The sequence below is a fragment of the Epinephelus fuscoguttatus genome, linkage group LG24, assembly GCF_011397635.1.
Source record: "Epinephelus fuscoguttatus linkage group LG24, E.fuscoguttatus.final_Chr_v1".
NCBI classification, from domain to species: Eukaryota; Metazoa; Chordata; class Actinopteri; order Perciformes; family Serranidae; genus Epinephelus; species Epinephelus fuscoguttatus.
This window is the reverse complement of record NC_064775.1, coordinates 11,389,816-11,409,902: the sequence shown is the minus strand read 5'-3', so window position 1 is coordinate 11,409,902 and position 20,087 is coordinate 11,389,816. Positions and strand designations below refer to the sequence as shown.

The 20,087-nt window shown below is 37.3% G+C and overlaps 1 protein-coding gene across 1 annotated transcript in view; it reads right to left on the bottom strand.

Moving 5' to 3' along the window:
- LOC125885047 (gamma-aminobutyric acid receptor subunit gamma-3-like) overlaps nt 1-20,087 on the bottom strand; it is a 144,580-nt gene that overhangs the window by 13,288 nt on the left and 111,205 nt on the right. The window contains exon 8 of the mRNA XM_049570415.1: nt 19,058-19,210. Within this exon, the coding sequence (XP_049426372.1) occupies nt 19,058-19,210 (153 nt within the window). The remainder of the gene's footprint in view (nt 1-19,057; nt 19,211-20,087) is intronic.

The following is a 20,087-nucleotide window of genomic DNA, read 5'->3' as shown; positions in this document are numbered from 1 at the left end:
TATATTTTTTAAAAATTTGTAGCGTATAGTAGTATCATAGTATAGTATGTCCCATCGTAAGTGTTTTTTTTTTTTTTTTTTAAATCTGCAGCTGTCTTTCCATCGATAGATACACACATACACAGTGACATATGTGTAGGCAGGATAGCTCAGTGGTTAAAGCCACTAGCTGTGGCACGGGAGACCGGGGTTCAAATCCCGGTCAGGACAGGGAACAATGCTGCCTACCTTAGCTTAGGAATACGCTACGGCGAGGAGGAGTCAGGACGCCAGGAAAAGTGGGGATGTCAACATCATCCCCACATCAAATTGAATATTAGAACATAGAAGACATAGAAGCATTACAACTATAGTAAATATGTAAGTGTAACAGTAACTGAAAGTGTAACTGTAACTAAAACACTAGTCTACCATAGTGATAGTCATGAATAGACATAAAGACACTGGTGAATGATCGATAATACGGCTCCATGGTGTCCTCCAGACCTGGCGTATACTGAGGTAGCTAGGTAGCAATAATAACAAGTGTAGATGCGTTTGAGTAGCTTAGGGCAAGGTAGGATAAAATAGTATATAGCAAATTAGAAAATACCAATATAGGAAAGTAGTAAGAAAAAAAAAAGTAGTCATCTGTAGTATAGTGTAAGTAGAGAGAGTAGAAATTGTGTGTGTGAAGTACACTTGTACTTCAAGTTTTTTCTTTCTTTCTTTCTTTCTTTTCTTAACCCTTTTTTTCTTCTAAGTTTTCTACAAAACTAATTTAACCTACTTTTCTTTTTTTTTACTATACTACAGATACTTATTTCTTACTACTTTCCTATATTGGTATTTTCTAATTTTCTATATACTATTTTATCCTACCTTGCCCTAAGCTACTCAAACGCATCTACACTTGTTATTATTGCTACCTAGCTACCTCAGTATACGCCAGGTCTGGAGGACACCATGGAGCCGTATTATCGATCATTCACCAGTGTCTTTATGTCTATTCATGACTATCACTATGGTAGACTAGTGTTTTAGTTACAGTTACACTTTCAGTTACTGTTACACTTACATATTTACTATAGTTGTAATGCTTCTATGTCTTCTATGTTCTAATATTCAATTTGATGTGGGGATGATGTTGACATCCCCACTTTTCCTGGCGTCCTGACTCCTCCTCGCCGTAGCGTATTCCTAAGCTAAGGTAGGCAGCATTGTTCCCTGTCCTGACCGGGATTTGAACCCCGGTCTCCCGTGCCACAGCTAGTGGCTTTAACCACTGAGCTATCCTGCCTACACATATGTCACTGTGTATGTGTGTATCTATCGATGGAAAGACAGCTGCAGATTTAAAAAAAAAAAAAAAAAACACTTACGATGGGACATACTATACTATGATACTACTATACGCTACAACTTTTTAAAAAATATACTACACTGTCAATTTTTTTTAACATACTACACTTTTTCTTTTCTTTTTTTTTTTTTTACACGCTATACTATAATATTTTCAACATATTACACTTTTTTTCTACATGCTATGCCATGACTCTTTACGACATACAGTGCTATGTTTTTTTTTGACATACTATGTGCTATACTATGACTTTTCTATGTGCTATACTATGACTTTATGTGCTACACTATGACTTTTTTATGTGCTATACTATGACTTTTTATGTGCTACAGTATGACTTTTTTATGTGCTATACTATGACTTTTTTATGTGCTACAGTATGACTTTTTTATGAGCTATACTATGACTTTATGTGCTATACTATGACTTTTTTATGTGCTACAGTTTGAGTTTTTTATGTGCTATACTATGACTTTATGTGCTACACTATGACTTTTTTATGTGCTACAGTATGACTTTTTTGTGTGCTATAATATGACTTTATGTGCTATACTATGACTTTTTATGTGCTATACTATGACTTTTTTATGTGCTACAGTATGACTTTATGTGCTACAGTTTGACTTTTATGTGCTATACTATGACTTTTTTATGTGCTACAGTATGACTTTTTTATGTCCTACAGTTTGAGTTTTTTATGTGCTATACTATGACTTTATGTGCTACACTATGACTTTTTTATGTGCTACAGTATGACTTTTTTGTGTGCTATAATATGACTTTTTTATGTGCTATACTATGACTTTTTATGTGCTATACTATGACTTTTTTATGTGCTACAGTATGACTTTATGTGCTACAGTTTGACTTTTATGTGCTATACTATGACTTTTTTATGTGCTATAGTTTGACTTTTATGTGCTATACTATGACTTTCTTATGTGCTGTACTATGACTTTTTTATGAGCTATACTATGACTTTATGTGCTATACTTTGACTTTTATGTGCTATACTATGACTTTATGTGCTACAGTATGACTTTTATGAGCTATACTATGACTTTATGTGCTACACTATGACTTTTATGTGCTATACTATGACTTTCTTATGTGCTACACTATGACTTTTTTATGAGCTATACTATGACTTTATGTGCTATTCTATGACTTTATGTGCTACACTATGACTTTTTTATGTGCTACGGTATGACTTTTTTATGTGCAATACTATGACTTTTTTATGTGCTATACTATGACTTTTTTATGTGCAATACTATGACTTTTTATGTGCTATACTATGACTTTTTTATGTGCTATACTATGACTTTTTATGTGCTACACTATGACTTTTTATGTGCTACAGTATGACTTTTTATGTGCTATACTATGACTTTTTTATGTGCTACACTATGACTTTTTTATGAGCTATACTATGACTTTATGTGCTATACTATGACTTTTTTATGTGCTACAGTTTGAGTTTTTTATGTGCTATACTATGACTTTATGTGCTACACTATGACTTTTTTATGTGCTACAGTATGACTTTTTTGTGTGCTATAATATGACTTTATGTGCTATACTATGACTTTTTATGTGCTATACTGACTTTTTTATGTGCTACAGTATGACTTTTTTATGTGCTACAGTTTGACTTTTATGTGCTATACTATGACTTTTTTATGTGCTACAGTTTGACTTTTATGTGCTATACTATGACTTTTTTATGTGCTATAGTTTGACTTTTATGTGCTATACTATGACTTTCTTATGTGCTGTACTATGACTTTTTTATGAGCTATACCATGACTTTATGTGCTATACTTTGACTTTTATGTGCTATACTATGACTTTATGTGCTACAGTATGACTTTTATGAGCTATACTATGACTTTATGTGCTACAGTTTGACTTTTATGTGCTATACTATGACTTTCTTATGTGCTATACTATGACTTTTTTATGAGCTATACTATGACTTTATGTGCTATTCTATGACTTTATGTGCTACACTATGACTTTTTTATGTGCTACGGTATGACTTTTTTATGTGCAATACTATGACTTTTTTATGTGCTATACTATGACTTTTTTGTGTGCTATATACTATGAATTTTTATGTGCTATACTATGACTTTTTTATGTGCTACAGTTTGAGTTTTTTATGTGCTATACTATGACTTTATGTGCTACACTATGACTTTATGTGCTACAGTATGACTTTTTTGTGTGCTATAATATGACTTTTTTACGTGCTACAGTTTGAGTTTTTTATGTGCTACACTATGACTTTTTTATGTGCTATAGTTTGACTTTTTTGTGTGCTATACTGACTTTTTTGTGCTACAGTATGACTTTTTTATGAGCTATACTATGACTTTTTTATGTGCTACACTATGACTTATTTATGTGCTACAGTATGACTTTTTTATGAGCTATACTATGACTTTATGTGCTGCACTATGACTTTTTTATGTGCTACACTATGACTTTTCTATGTGCTACACTATGACTTTTTTATGAGCTATACTATGACTTTATGTGCTGCACTATGACTTTTTTATGTGCTACACTATGACTTTTCTATGTGCTACACTATGACTTTTTATGTGCTATACTATGACTTTTTTACGTGCTACAGTATGACTTTTCTATGTGCTACACTATGACTTTTTATGTGCTACAGTATGACTTTTTATATGCTATACTATGACTTTTTATGTGCTACACTATGACTTTTTTATGTGCTATACTATGACTTTTTATGTGCTATACTATGACTTTTTTATGTGCTACAGTATGACTTTTTTATGAGCTATACTATGACTTTATGTGCTATACTATGACTTTTTATGTGCTACAGTATGACTTTTTATGTGCTATACTATGACTTTTTTATGTGCTATACTATGACTTTTTTATGTGCTATACTATGACTTTTTATGTGCTATACTATGACTTTTTTATGTGCTACAGTATGACTTTTTTATGTGCTATACTATGACTTTTTTATGTGCTACAGTATGACTTTTTTATGAGCTATACTATGACTTTATGTGCTATACTATGACTTTTTTATGTGCTACAGTTTGAGTTTTTTATGTGCTATACTATGACTTTATGTGCTACACTATGACTTTTTTATGTGCTACAGTATGACTTTTTTGTGTGCTATAATATGACTTTTTTATGTGCTATACTATGACTTTTTATGTGCTATACTATGACTTTTTTATGTGCTACAGTATGACTTTTTTATGTCCTACAGTTTGAGTTTTTTATGTGCTATACTATGACTTTATGTGCTACACTATGACTTTTTTATGTGCTACAGTATGACTTTTTTGTGTGCTATAATATGACTTTTTTTATGTGCTATACTATGACTTTTTATGTGCTATACTATGACTTTTTTATGTGCTACAGTATGACTTTTTTATGTGCTACAGTTTGACTTTTTTATGTGCTACAGTATGACTTTTTTATGTGCTACAGTATGACTTTTTTATGTGCTACAGTTTGACTTTTATGTGCTATACTATGACTTTTTTATGTGCTATAGTTTGACTTTTATGTGCTATACTATGACTTTCTTATGTGCTGTACTATGACTTTTTTATGAGCTATACTATGACTTTATGTGCTATACTTTGACTTTTATGTGCTATACTATGACTTTATGTGCTACAGTATGACTTTTATGAGCTATACTATGACTTTATGTGCTACAGTTTGACTTTTATGTGCTATACTATGACTTTCTTATGTGCTATACTATGACTTTATGTGCTATTCTATGACTTTATGTGCTACACTATGACTTTTTTATGTGCTACGGTATGACTTTTTTATGTGCAATACTATGACTTTTTATGTGCTATACTATGACTTTTTTATGTGCTATACTATGACTTTTTTATGTGCAATACTATGACTTTTTATGTGCTATACTATGACTTTTTTATGTGCTATACTATGACTTTTTATGTGCTATACTATGACTTTTTTATGTGCTACAGTATGACTTTTTTATGTGCTATACTATGACTTTTTATGTGCTATACTATGACTTTTTTATGTGCTATACTATGACTTTTTTATGTGCAATACTATGACTTTTTATGTGCTACAGTATGACTTTTTTATGTGCTATACTATGACTTTTTATGTGCTATACTATGACTTTTTTATGTGCTACAGTATGACTTTTTTATGTGCTATACTATGACTTTTTTATGTGCTACAGTATGACTTTTTTATGAGCTATACTATGACTTTATGTGCTATACTATGACTTTTTTATGTGCTACAGTATGACTTTTTTATGTGCTATACTATGACTTTTTATGTGCTATACTATGACTTTTTTATGTGCTACAGTATGACTTTTTTATGTGCTATACTATGACTTTTTTATGTGCTACAGTATGACTTTTTTATGAGCTATACTATGACTTTATGTGCTACACTATGACTTATTTATGTGCTACAGTATGACTTTTTTATGAGCTATACTATGACTTTATGTGCTGCACTATGACTTTTTTATGTGCTATACTATGACTTTTTTATGTGCTACACTTTGATTTTTTTATGTGCTACACTATGACTTATTCATGTGCTACAGTATGACTTTTTTATGAGCTATACTATGACTTTATGTGCTGCACTATGACTTTTTTATGTGCTATACTATGACTTTTTTTATGTGCTACAGTATGACTTTTTTATGTGCTATACTATGACTTTTTTATGTGCTACACTTTGATTTTTTTATGTGCTACACTATGACTTATTTATGTGCTGCACTATGACTTTTTTATGTGCTATACTATGACTTTTTTATGTGCTACAGTATGACTTTTTTATGAGCTATACTATGACTTTATGTGCCACACTATGACTTTTTTATGTGCTATACTATGACTTTTTTACGTACTACAGTTTGACTTTTTTATGTGCTATACTGTGACTTTTTATGTGCTATACTATGAATTTTTTATGTGCTACAGTATGACTTTTTTATGTGCTATACTATGACTTTTTATGTGCTATAATATGACTTTTTTACGTGCTACAGTTTGAGTTTTTTATGTGCTATACTATGACTTTATGTGCTACACTATGACTTTTTTATGTGCTACAGTATGACTTTTTTATGTGCTATACTATGACTTTTTTATGTGCTACGGTATGACTTTTTTATGTGCTATACTATGACTTTTTCATGTGCTACACTATGACTTTTTTATGAGCTATACTATGACTTTTTTACGTGCTACAGTTTGACTTTTATGTGCTATTCTATGACTTTATGTGCTACACTATGACTTTTTTATGTGTTATACTATGACTTTTTTTGTTTGTTTGTTTTGGACATGCTTAACACTTACTGTTTTAATTTTTTTCAACACACTTTACCATGACTTTTAAAAAATATACTATACTCTGACTTTTGAGGGGGTTTTGAATATAACTACTATGTTACTACTACTATAACCACTGAGCTATCCTGCCTACACATATGTCTCTGTGTATGTGTGTATCTATAGATGGAAAGACAGATACAGATTTTAAAAAAATAAATAAATAAATTACGACATACTATTTGTTTGTTTTGTTGTTTTATTTGGACATATTGCACTTGTTTGACATGCTATACTATTTTTTTCCCTCAACATATTACACTGACTTTATTTCTACATGCTATACCAAGACTTTTTACAACATACTATATTATTTATTGAGTTATGGTTTTTTTTGACATGCTATAGTCTTACTGTTTTATATTTTTTCAACACACTACACTTTGACTTTTTAAAAATATACTATACTTACATACTACAGTATGTAACAGTTTTTTGACAGACTTTTTAAAAATTCTTTGGACATACTCCACTTTTTTTTTTTTTTTTACATACTATACTATAATATTTTCAACATATTACACTTTATTTCTACATGCTATACCATGACTCTTTACGAAATACTATATTATTTTTTTTGTTTGTTTTTTACATACTATACTTCGACTTTTTTTGGACATGCTTAACTCTTACTGTTTAAATTTTTTTTAACAAAGTATACTGACTTTAAAAATATACTATACTCTGACTTTTGAAGGTTTTTTTGACTTTCTATGTGCTATACTATGACTTTTCTATGTGCTATACTATTTTCATAAATAAAAATAAATAAAAGTTATGAATAAAAGTCACAGTATAGTGTGTCATGAATAAAAGTCATAGTATAGTGTGTCATTAGGGTTGGGATCCGGATCCGGTTCTTTCTCGGAACCGGGTCCAAAGTTCCGGAACCGGTTCCATCACATTTGGAGTAACGGTTCCTGCAAACGTTCCTAGATTGTAAGAAAAAAAAAAAAAAAGCCACATGCATTTCCATTGGAGTGCGGCACCGCATATTTCTTTCCGAACCCTACCGAATACGACAATATTTAATGACTAAAGCACTGAGTTTGTGTCACACAGTTGTTATGGATACAGGCTATTTAACAGGCTGGGCGTGCGCCGTGGGTGCTCAGCGGAGAGGGAGACCTCTGTGTTTGAGACAGGAGCAGACGGCGGGAGGTCCGATGCTCCCAGCGAGAGGAGAGGGAGAAATATAACACAATAAGATAAAATAGAAAAAACCTGTCTCCCTCTTATAATTAATTTTCAGCGTTTAATCAAGGCGGAGGCGGGCGGTGAGAGGTCTGGTGCTTCCAGCGAGGGGAGCGGTGTGTGTTCTGTTCAGGTGTTGTCACGTAAATAACAGTGCCCAAGCATGAATGCATATAAGTATTTTTTATTACATTGCTGTGGTTAATTTGAGGTAATAGTGTTACTGTAGAAATCAGAGAATCACTTTTTGTTGTTATATATTCTCAGGGAGATGATATAAGCTCTAAATCTGAAATACACACCACACACAAATGTGTATTTTCATCTGATTGTACTGTGCAACAGTTAGAATAAAGTTTTTGTATTTGTATGATTACATTTGTGTTTATTATATACTTGTTTAAGTATAGCAAGTATAATGAATATAATGTAGGAATCGGTAAGGAATTGGACTGTTAAGAAGGAATCGGTATTGTTAAAATCCTTAGGAGTCCCAACCCTATGTGTCATGAATAAAAGTCATAGTATAGTGTGTCATGAATAAAGGTCATTGTATAGTGTGTCATGAATAAAAGTTACAGTAGAGTGGGTGTTGGGATTCACTGGACCACAGATGATTTGTCATTTGTTAAAATCTAAACTGGATATGTGAAGGTTTCACCTCTTGCCATCTGATATGGTGAGAGATGTTCTTTGTTCCTCAACAGAGGACAGTTATTTGACACGGTTCTCCACAGGAGGTCCCACCTCACACCTCTTTGAGAGACAAGTCTCAAAACGTGATTAGACAGGACTTTTACAGTGACATGTCCCTCTGTGATGTCACCAAGCAAACTTCAGATTATTTCTGTTCCCTTCACCACAGTCTCTCTCTTGCTCCTGGGCCATTGGCCGGCCCAGACAGTCATCTCTTCGTCCTGAGTTGTGGATCAGCCCAGACAGGCCTCCTCTTTCTCCTGGGCTGCCAACAAGCTCAGACCCTTGCTCCTTGCCCCCCAACAGGGGGGGCAATTGCTCACAGACTCTCTTTCTCCTGGACCATGACTTGCCCTTGCTCACGGCAGAAGCAAACCTGAACCAGAGAAGTTAGAGGTGCAAACATAAGGTTTGCAACTAACTTTCCAGCAACAAGGAGAACTAAGTTGAGTTAGCACTCCAACGTCTAACCTGCACAGACCCCGAGCGACCAGCTTTCTCGGATCTGCACCTTTGGAACAAGGACACAACAAAGACTGCATCTGGAACCACAGCTCTTTCCAGCCTTCCTCTGCTGGTTAACAAAAGCAGCACACCACCAAGCGACTCTTTCTTCCATCCATTCAAGGATCGGTAATGTAACTGGGCATGTGTTAGTGAGAATGTGTTACTGATTTACTGTACCTCCTTTATATCATATAAAAAAAATGAATGAATTCTTTTACTACTACTTTATATGACTATTACTGATGTCTGCTGCTAAATTCAGCTTCATGTTTGACTCAGAACAGTTTTTAATAAATCAGAAGTTAAAAAAAATGTGTAAACTGTGTCGTTAACGCAGACGAGCGGGGGATTACCTGGGAAACATCACATTTATTCACTTTACATGGAGCTACAGTTAATACTGAATTATGTTAAATGTTTGCTGAATGTGTTAGTGTCTCTTCATAAGTCATCAGAAATCAGAAATCATCTTCAGAAGGAGCAGATGCTTGGGACATGTTAAAGCTAACAATATTTTAACGGGGCAAGGCAAGCTGATTGCTAGCGTGCTCGGTTGAAAAGGAAAAAAAACAACAACAATGTTTTGAGATGGCTGTCAGAGATGGAAGAGGTATGATCACATGTCGTCGTCTCAGGTATAACACTGTTACCATTGGAAATCAATGGTTAATAGTGGACAGACACCAAAACTGTTTTTTGTTTTGGCTTTTAACATGGGGGACTTGCTTCTGTTGCTAACGGCCATTTCAGGAACTGCAGTTGTTGGCTTAATTTTTTAGCCTCGCAGGTTGCCACTTAATAAAAACATTGTAAAAAATGTCATAGTATCGTACACAATAGAAAAGCTAAAGTCTAGTATGCCATAAAACATCATAAAAACTGTCACTTAAAAGTCAAATAAAATAAATAAATAAAATAAAAAAATTATAAATATACTAAACTAATTAAAAAATAATAATTATAATATGCCATTAAGAAATTCATGAAAAGTCATGAACTGGAATTACCGCCTAGCAGCTATGTCACATTAAAGTTAAAAAAAAAATTTCAGAGTATAGCCTAAAAAAAGTAATAATATGACAAAAAAGTGTTATAAAAATCTTAAAACTGTTGACTGTGGTCATTTTAAAAGGTATTTTAGTATCGCCTGTTATATAGTTTGTCACAAAAAAATCTTGTATGTAATAAATAAAATCCACAGTATAGTATGACATAAAAACAACTTCATATAGTATGTTCAAAATAAGTCATAAAAGTTGTAAAATAAAAAAATGAAAATAAAAAAGTGCTATAAAAACAGCACTGTAATTGCATGTCATAGCATGTAATTACAATGAAATAGATGGGAGCAGCTTAATGCTCAAATGTCACAGTAAAGTATGCCTCTAAAAATGTAATGGCATAGCATGTCATAAAAATATGTCATTAATATTGCATCCTGCATTCATTGCATTCATAATGCGTTCATTAGTCAGCCTCTGAAGAGGTAAAGCGCTCATCACTCCACTTGTCTTTTAATGACAGTGATGAATGATGGAGATGAAGCTGTAACACTTGTATTAGCTTGACCATGATGGTGAAAACTCACAATGAATTGAAAATGTGTAATGTGCAAAATACTGCCAATCACCAATCAGCTGCTTGATTCTGATCACTGCGATGGCTGAGTCTCTTCAGGAGACAACTAACCTTTTCTAAAATAGATGTTAAATTGTGAAAGTGGCTGTTATGAATATCAATAATTACCTGTCACACAGGTAAATAAGTTGTTGTGTCATCAGTGCCATTGTTTGAGAAATGACTCCCCATGGTGTCTTGAAGGAGAATATTGTGTTCACTTGGTGAAATGAAATCAATTCTTTAAAAGAGAGATGAACCTAGTGACACTAATGCCCACTGGGGGCATCGATATCTACCGCTGTGACACACGCATCATTCTCGTAAGCTCACCATCTTTCCCTCTCATCCTCTCCATGCTGCGCCTCACCCCCTCCTCCCCCTCTCCGTCCCTTTCTCTCTCCCTCTCTCCTCCGTCTCTTTCATCCTCATCTCCCACATGTCTTTCATGGCAGAGTGTGCCACTGTTTTCGCCTGTGGTTTCCATAGAGACGAGTTGCTCCCATCTATTTCAAGCTACCTCCTCTGGTCTAGTGCTCGTCTAGACTTTGTGTTTTTTCATCCGCTCATTAGATTTAAGTGCCAAACTAGGTAAATGGACAACTCTCTGCTCCTAATACCTGACTATCTCTTCAAATCCTATTGTACTGTAAACTGTGTGATCTCAAGAAAACAGCAAATGCATCCACCACTATTTCTTCTTTTAGTTTCTTTATCTCGACCTACCCACCGAAGCTACCCCACCGGCTGCTCACAGTTTGGGCTGCTATTCCAAACCAAGGCCACCAGTTTTCTTTGTACAGTTTAATTCATTCTGTCGAAATTGTCACTACATGATGCCATAGCAACCGGGTGATTCCTGTCGGTGCAGGCGATCTGAACAACACGACGCCTCACAGCTACAGACAGAAAACAAGGGCCATCACTTCGAAGTGAGAAAAGCTCCGGTGCATATGCCTGTGCAAAGCAAATATGCTGCAGAGTGCTGAATAATATTGATGGTGTGATCACAGCAATAAGACGGAACAGATTTCTTTTTTTCTTTTTTACATGCATTTGCAAAATAAGATTTCAAAGATGTGATATTTGTTGCCACAATATGCTAACAAATATCAGACGCTGACCTTTGTTATCTGTCCGGGGGTAAACCAGGTGGAACAGACCACAGCTTGTGTTCATGGAGCGTCTATAAATAGTGCTGAGGGAGTACCAGTCAGGGATCAGTGACCAGGTCACAAGACTGCATGGGTTTTATTACGGCTACAGACTTAATCTGTTCTGAGAACAACGGTTTTTCGATTTTTATTATAGAAAAAAAAAACTGGGACATCGAATTTGTCGATAGATTAAGGCTGCAGTTTCTAACTTTCTCTGTTTGTATTGCCTCATTTTGTCAGTCGTCTGATTTGCCTCACAACAGGGTGGGTGTCACTATTGTTTGTATCAGTGTGTTTGTTTTGAATAGCGAGAAGAAAGCTTAGAGATCACAGCAGCCCAAAATAACAGTGGATATACTGTATGTGTTCTGACAAAGTAGGTTAATGGGAAGTTGAAATTATGCAGTTAGAACAGTTGAACTGGAATAAAAGTTCCTGTTTAGAGCTGTGAAGCCCATCTTCCATCACGTCGACACAAAGTAAAATGCAGCGTACATCGGAGCTGACAGTCTCCTCGGCGAGAGCTTGTTTGTTTGTGGTAATTATGTTGATGTTTTCAAATTAATGTGCTGGTGATTGAGGTTAAAATGCTTCACATGGCAACTTCAATCTAATCTGATTAAAGGTGTTTCACGGGCGCCTTGACTTTAAGCCGCATCCTCCATGCATGTAATCAGTCAGATGGCCCTACATGAGCGCCCTTTGACCGAGGAGGCACTTGGGACTAAACAAACTGGAGTAAGTCCACACCTCTAGAATTTATTTACTCAGTCAGCCTGTCTTCTGTGGGCCATGATAGATGAGGAGACTTTAAAGGAGATCTGTTATGCTTATTATCAGCTTCATACTTGTATTTAAAGTTTCTAGAACATGTTTACATGCTTAAATGATCAAAAAACACTTTGTATTTCTCTACTTTCTGTGCTCCAGTCTGCTCTGATTGGTCATTGTTTCCAGGTCTTCCGTATCTCTGTGTCGCTGCACTGTCACTGCAGCTGGGGAATGACAGTAACAGAGAATAGTTGCACTTTCTAGTGTGACAAATCACCACACACGGACATGTTGGGAGAAATTCACAACTGCAGCCAAGTTTACATGTTTCTCTAAAGTTAGCATGTAGCTACATTTGTGTAGCTACATGTGTAGGCAGTGTAGGCTACGTGTGCCTGGAGCAGATGACCACACTCACACTATGACCTCATACTGTACTGAACTGAACGGTGGGATATCTGAAGTTTCTGTTCACAGGGATTACTTTTATTTGTGTTTACCTCATTATTTAAACTTTGGCCATGTTTAATATGAACAATATATATAACAGACAAAATATGTAAAAGCAAAACAGGTCCCCTTTAAAGGCAGAGAACTTCCTTGAGTAGATGCTTTAATTCCAGTATATGAGCATCTTATTGGTTAACTTAATTGTATTTTGTTGGAATTAGTGACTACTACCATTAAACCCTAGAAAAACATGGCCCATCATATAGCAGGTTTGTCCCTGTGGTGAAAGGAGCATCTGATTTATATTCTCCCATTTCGTCACAGCACAGTTTGAGGGACTGAAGTACTTCCACCTATCTTTACCTCACTGCCTTCTTGGTGGAGTTCCCATAAGGAACACTGTCAGCTCGTACACCCGAGCTGACTTATCACCATTGACAGGCATTTGTGTGAATGACGGCTCTCGCAGGGAAACCTTGGGTTTTTAAATGTTTTTCACCGCCACACCCACATCAGGAGGAATAAGCTTCTTTTGTTGCCAGTGCTTGCTGCTAGCCAGGGCCCAATATTTAGGATGGATAAATACTAAACAAACTGGGTGTTGCTGGGGTATTGGAGCAGTTTTTTGGTTTAAAATAGTTCCAATGAAAACTGTGATTTGCCTCTAGCTTTCTAACAAAACCCCAAAATCTCAGAATTGCTAGATTTCGGACAATCCTTTTTTCTGACTGTGGTGAACTGCTCCTTTAAGTGAAGTGAACTCTTCACCCACTTTAATCAACTCCAATTCTCTTTTACTCTCCACAGCTCTACATTCTCAGCTTGTGCCCTGAGGTGGGTTTATTTCCCACCAACAACCCCCCTTCCTGTATCTCTGTCAAGATCCATCTGAGCTGCACAGATTGAGGTCTAATGGGAATCAACCGCAGCTCTCTTCCTTCCACCTTGCTGCTATCCACACATCCTGCTGCCGAAGAAGCAGCAGCCGAGTGACAGCTCTTTGGAAAAACCACCTGGAACATGTTAGCAGCTTGTCAAGGGACGATGCCTTGAGGGGTTGGGTGGGGGCAGCGGCATCACCTGCCTTTTTCTTGCACTTCAACCTCTCGGCGAACCTCCTCCCTCCTCCTGACATTTCTCCCTGCTGCTACATGCGAGAGGCCTTCAATGCATTTTACACTCTCTTATTGTCCCTCTGTTGAGCCCATCCTTTCCTACTCTTATCTCTCCTCTCCCTCTTTCAGCCTTGGGATCAGGTCTCAGACCGACCTGAAAACGGGGCCAATGTAGTACAGAAGAAAGGCTAAATGACTTTCTGTCCTTGAGCTGAATGTGGATGTTTATCAGGACTGGGACAGCTTGCTTCTCTGCTACCTGTTGTTTGAGGGAGATCACAGGCCTTTCACTGCCTTTGATATCACACCACCACCCATGTACTGTAAGCCTTGACGGCAGTTGGTTGTAGTCTATGCAGACAGACAGACAGGTTGACAGAGTGATGGAGACAGCTGCAGTGGCAAGCTGCTGTAACTGTGATGCAGTGACCCTACATTTTTCCTGCACAGCTTAGCCAAATTAATATGAAGTAAAACCTCTCCAATTACATCTTATGAGACTATAAAATCTAATTAATCAGCTTTTGGAAAAGAGCAAGACATCAGCACATATCTGCAGACCACTCTGAAAATAAACCTTTGCCTTGCTGTCTCTCTCTTCACACTGTTTTGATGTTCAACTGTCACCGTGTCAACTCTCATCAACCTAACATCCAAAGTAAGCTGAGCAGAATGCCAAACACAATCTCTTATTATGATCAGCTTTCATTAACGGACCAAGAGAAGAAGCGCTCCATTTGGCTAGGAGCATGCTTCAGTCATAACGCCAGCTTATTATTGAATTTGATGCAACATGAGACGACTTTATTGTTCAGCTATCAGTGAACTTTTTTCTTTGGGCTTGATGAAGAATAGGGACGGACGGAACTCCAATATAACTTCTTTATTACCACTGAGGCGTTCCAGATGACCTTCTGTGATATTGGCTGACTGGCAGGCTGATGGAGGGCGGGAGGGACCGAGTGGAATTAAAGTACTTCAGAGTTGTGAGTGCCACCGCTTTGGCAAGTAGCATCAGGAAGTGAAGGTGGCTGGGGGTTGGAAAGGTCGGATCAGATTGAGCACTCAGGTTAAGTGAGTTAATTAGTTCAAGTCTAACCTCTGTCAACATATTTTTACCACAGCGGCAGAAAGCAAGGCACCGGTCTGTTCATGGAAGGGAGGGGAAGTTTTACGTTCTAATTTCTTCTCTAATTTACACTGTTAAGTTGAAACCAAGTCTACGCCAGGGGGATAAACGAGCAACCCCTCGCTAAATTGGTAGTCCTTCATTGACCTGACCTTTTGAACCTGTGGAATTTTCACAGCAAACTGGGAAATAAAGTCAATGAGACACTAATATGACAGATATATACAGAGCTTCCCACAGAATTAGAAACTATGTGTGGGGTAGCTGACGATAGAGGGCAGCAAACTTCCTAGGTTTTGTTTATTGAGTGTGTTGTCTCTCTGAATAAAGAGATTTTTGCGAGTCCGTGAACGCAGCGCTGGCAGAACTCTTCATGAGTTGTTCTTTACCTCAGCAGCAGTTTGTGGAGTTTGAGTCACAACTGATCGGTAGAGCCAATCAGAGCTGATCAGGTAAGATTGATGGTCGAGAGGAGCAGCTGCTGCAGAGGTGAGTGAATGCAAATTTTTAGACCGAGCATTGGATAACCAAACATATTATATAAATAAAAGTGCTCCCAATGAATGGCCCCAGTGGGCAGTGCATTGATAACTATTAAGTACTAGTAGAGTAAATGGACATAAGTCAGTTGTTTCATTTTGAATTGGCTAGTATTTCTCAAATCTGTAGATTAAATTAAGGTAAACCAGCTATGGAATAAGTAGCCAGTAAATTTATAAAGGATTAAAGCAAGTGATAAAATGACGTAGGGCCTATTTGCGTATTGGGAAAGATTACATTTTAAATGAAGAAACTGGGAAACTTTTATTTGTCAAGGAAGTTCATTTTTTATCATTATATTTTAAATGACAGCAGGTTGTCTTTAACCATTCAGCACTGATCACAATTTTCTTGGATGAAGGTCAGCTCCTTTGTGTTCTATGTGTGTTTATAACCTGCTGTCAAGTTTGCAAGCTTTTGTTTCACTTCTGTTTGAATCTAATTTTAGCCAGCAGCATGGCTTTGGGGACGGCAGTGTCAGTCTGTTGTGTCCAGACCGAAATGTCTCATCTACTGTTGAATGGATTGCTATTAAACTTTGTACAAATAATCATGTAGCTTTTCATCTAGTGTCATCATCAGGTCAGAATTTAATTTGGTCTAAAACTAAAGGCCTCAGCTGTGCTTTGTGTTTGGTGCTAATTGCAAGGTCAGCTCAGTGATGATGAACCAAGGTAGGAGATCACAGGTCACAGTGTTCTGCATGAAGGTGCTCATGTTTTTGGTGATTGGTGATTTGAACATACGCATTTCCAGCTAATGAACGCATGCTATCAGCTACCAGCATGTCAGTATTGTTAACAGGTGTTGTGTTGACAACTGTTCCCTGTCGAGATGAGTTTCCCCCTACCTCAATCTGAACCAAAGCTTATCCCTAACCCTAACCATAGAGGGGGATGCTACAGGAAACAACAGCTGGTTAACTTCAGCCACATTAGTTACAAAGTTTGGTCGATTTTAATCTGTGTGGACTGAGCTTTGAGCTTGTTCTTCTGAAGTGTGCAACACTGGCAGAAGAAAATACACATACGGCTTTAAAGACTGCAGTGTCAATCCCACCCTCATTCCCAGCAGGGTGGAGAGGGAGCTCTCCACACTCTGACCAAACAAAGCTATGTACGGTACATAAAACGTGTGCTTAGGAGCTTGCAGCAGCCATCTAGCACCTCTTTGACCTTTCCTTGAGGTTGAGGAAGGTGCCCAAAAATTGGAAGACCTCCTGCATTGTTCCAGTGCCAAAGAATGGACGTCCCAGCGCTTTCGGTGACTACACACTTGTTGCACTTTCGTCACATGTCATAAAGACCTCTGAGAGGCTGCTTCTGCACCACCTGAAGACCCTGCTAATTGCTTTCCTTGACCTGCTACAGTTTGTATCCCAACCAAACATCATAGTAGGGGATACCATAATCATTCTGACCAGAGTTATGTTCTTCTCCAATATCTCCAACACATCTAGCCCCGCCTTCTAGGGAAAAGCTTCTGGCGATGCAAAGGCATCCTGACACCACAACATGGACCACAGACTACCTCACTGGCTGGCCACAGCACACTAGTGCGGATGGCTTTGCATTTGAGATTGGGACGAGCAACACCCATGCACCTCAAGGAACTGTACTGGTGCCATTCCTCTTTGCTCTCTACACCTCAAATGTCCTTTATGCTGGTGCCACCTCTTAAATTGTTCCTTCACTGTTTAATGCATCAATAATTACAGCCAAAAGGAGTTTCATCACATGGTGCAACAACAATCAGCTGAAACTCAATATTAGCAAGGCCAAAGAGTTGGTGTTGGACTACCAGAGGACTAGGAGGGCCCTTGTCCTGGTTATCACCCAGGGAGAGAAAAGGTGACTTTGGGTCCAAATCAACAAAAAACTGGTCTCATATAACCAGTGCCCTCTTCAAGATGGGATGGAACATAGTGTGTGTATGAAAGGCTCCTGAAGACCTTCTGCCCTGTCTATACGGTGCTAGTCAGAGCACTGTTCATTGCTGTGGTGTTGGTGAGTGTATAATAAGGTGAATGTTGATGTTTCTATTTCATATTCCTGTCCTATTTTTAAATCTACCTTTTATTCTTTTTTTAATGTATTTCTAAAATATAAATAATAGAATATAAAGGGGGTTAATAAAGATGTTTCTTATCTGATCTTTTTACACTGATGGAAATATCTAAACCCTATGCATTCCAAAATTAAATACTGTAGATGTTTTTTCTAAATTCAGACTGACAAATTTGGTCATATTTTCATTTGAAAATTGGATATACAGTCTACAAATATATATTTACTCTATACAGTATATTGTCATGGACATGAACTCATCAGACACTTACCTTTCATTCCACCTTAAATAGGCACCATCAGCACAACATCATCATCCACAGGAAAGCAAATGAGCTAATGGTAGGCATGCAGTGGGGGAGGAAAATAATCCAAAATAGCTGTCAACTCATGCAAAGAAAGATAAAATTAACTCTAACAATAAAGGATGAAACGGAAACAAGAAACACTGATGGGATATACATTTTAAAGATGGCTTAATGAGCAGCTGAACGTGAATCATGCATATTCCTTTGTCAATGACTGATATGTAGTATGACACAAAGATACACAACAGCTTTTCTTAGTTTGTTCTCTCACCCCACAACAATGTTGAGTGATGTGCAAGTGTTCCAGTAATATGATTGCTTTTGCCAGTAAACTACTTTAGCAAAGGCTGAGTTATATTATTGCAGTTACCAGTCAAAAAGGAGATTATTGCTTTTGCTATCAAGCTGTCTAAATCTCAGATTGAATGGGAATTATCAAAAAAGCTTTAAATCCTGCTGCCAACTTCCGATTCATTATCCTCATATTAGACTCAGCTACAGTCTGAATATGCAGTGGGCAGGGAGCTTTATATTAACTGGTGAAAAGTATTCCCATCACTTCAATTAAAGCAAATGGGTGACAAAATGTTGGACATCAACACTATTCCCTCCTGCTGATCATCGGGTTATCTGCCAATTTGGTGGGTGTAAGAGAAAATGTATTGCAACACATTACTGCTCCCAAAGATGATTAAGTTATACAAGCCCTTTTGAAATGAAGAAAAGTTCCTCACACTACCTAGGGCTGTTCTTGCAGGCGTGGCATCACTCTTGATCCAGAAGGAGACCCAGGAGAGGACCACTGTCAGGATGCAGGGGATGTAGGTCTGGATGGTGAAGTAGCCCATCCTCCTGCTGAGGTCGAAGTACACGGTCATAACCACATAGTCACCTGTTAGGAGAGAGAAAACGGAGCATAAAAACTGTCAATTCTATCAATCAATTACTTTTTTTAATCACATGATATCATTAAATATGATTTCAGTGAAATGTAGTTGTCAGTTCTGTCAATCTGTGTATTCAAAATTGTGTAGTAATAATAAATAACTGTCAGTGTTTAGGATAAGGCAGGGTCTTCATTCAGTGTCCTTATGGTTTGAGGGTAGAAGCTCTTTCTGAGCCTCTCAGTACTGGCCTGGTGTATCCAGTACATTCTTCCCTACTTCAATAGGGAGACAAAGCAGTTATCTGAGTGGTTGAAATCCCTTATGATTTTTCTTGCTGTTTTTTGGCAGCATCTGGTGTAAACATCCTTTATGCAGGGTAGAGCAGCACCTACAGTGTTCAGCTGAATGAACCACTCTTTGCTCCTTGCTGGCCTGTTCAGTGCTGTGTCTGTACCAGGCAGTGATGTTCCCTGTCAGGACACTCTCAGTGTTGCAGTCGACGATGCTCAGTATTTGAGGGGATGCAAATAGTTGAAGGTGAAACATTCTCTACCTTGCCTTTCTGACCACTGAGTCAGGATGCAGCGCTCAGGTCAGGCCCACTGTGATGTGGACAACAAAGTACTTGAAGCCATTCATCCCCTTCAGGGAGACGTAGTTCCTTCACTGCTTCTTCCCAGAGTCCACTATCATCTCCACAGTTTTGCTGACATTCAGGAGTAGATTGTTTCATTGTTATCTGTGATCAGACCCAACTCGCCTGTGTCGTCAGCAAACTTAATGACGGTGTTGGAATCTGAAGTGGCTACAGAGTCAGGTGTGTACAGGGAGTCTAGCTGGGGACCCAAAACACAGCCCTGAGGTGCTCCTGTGTTAAGGATG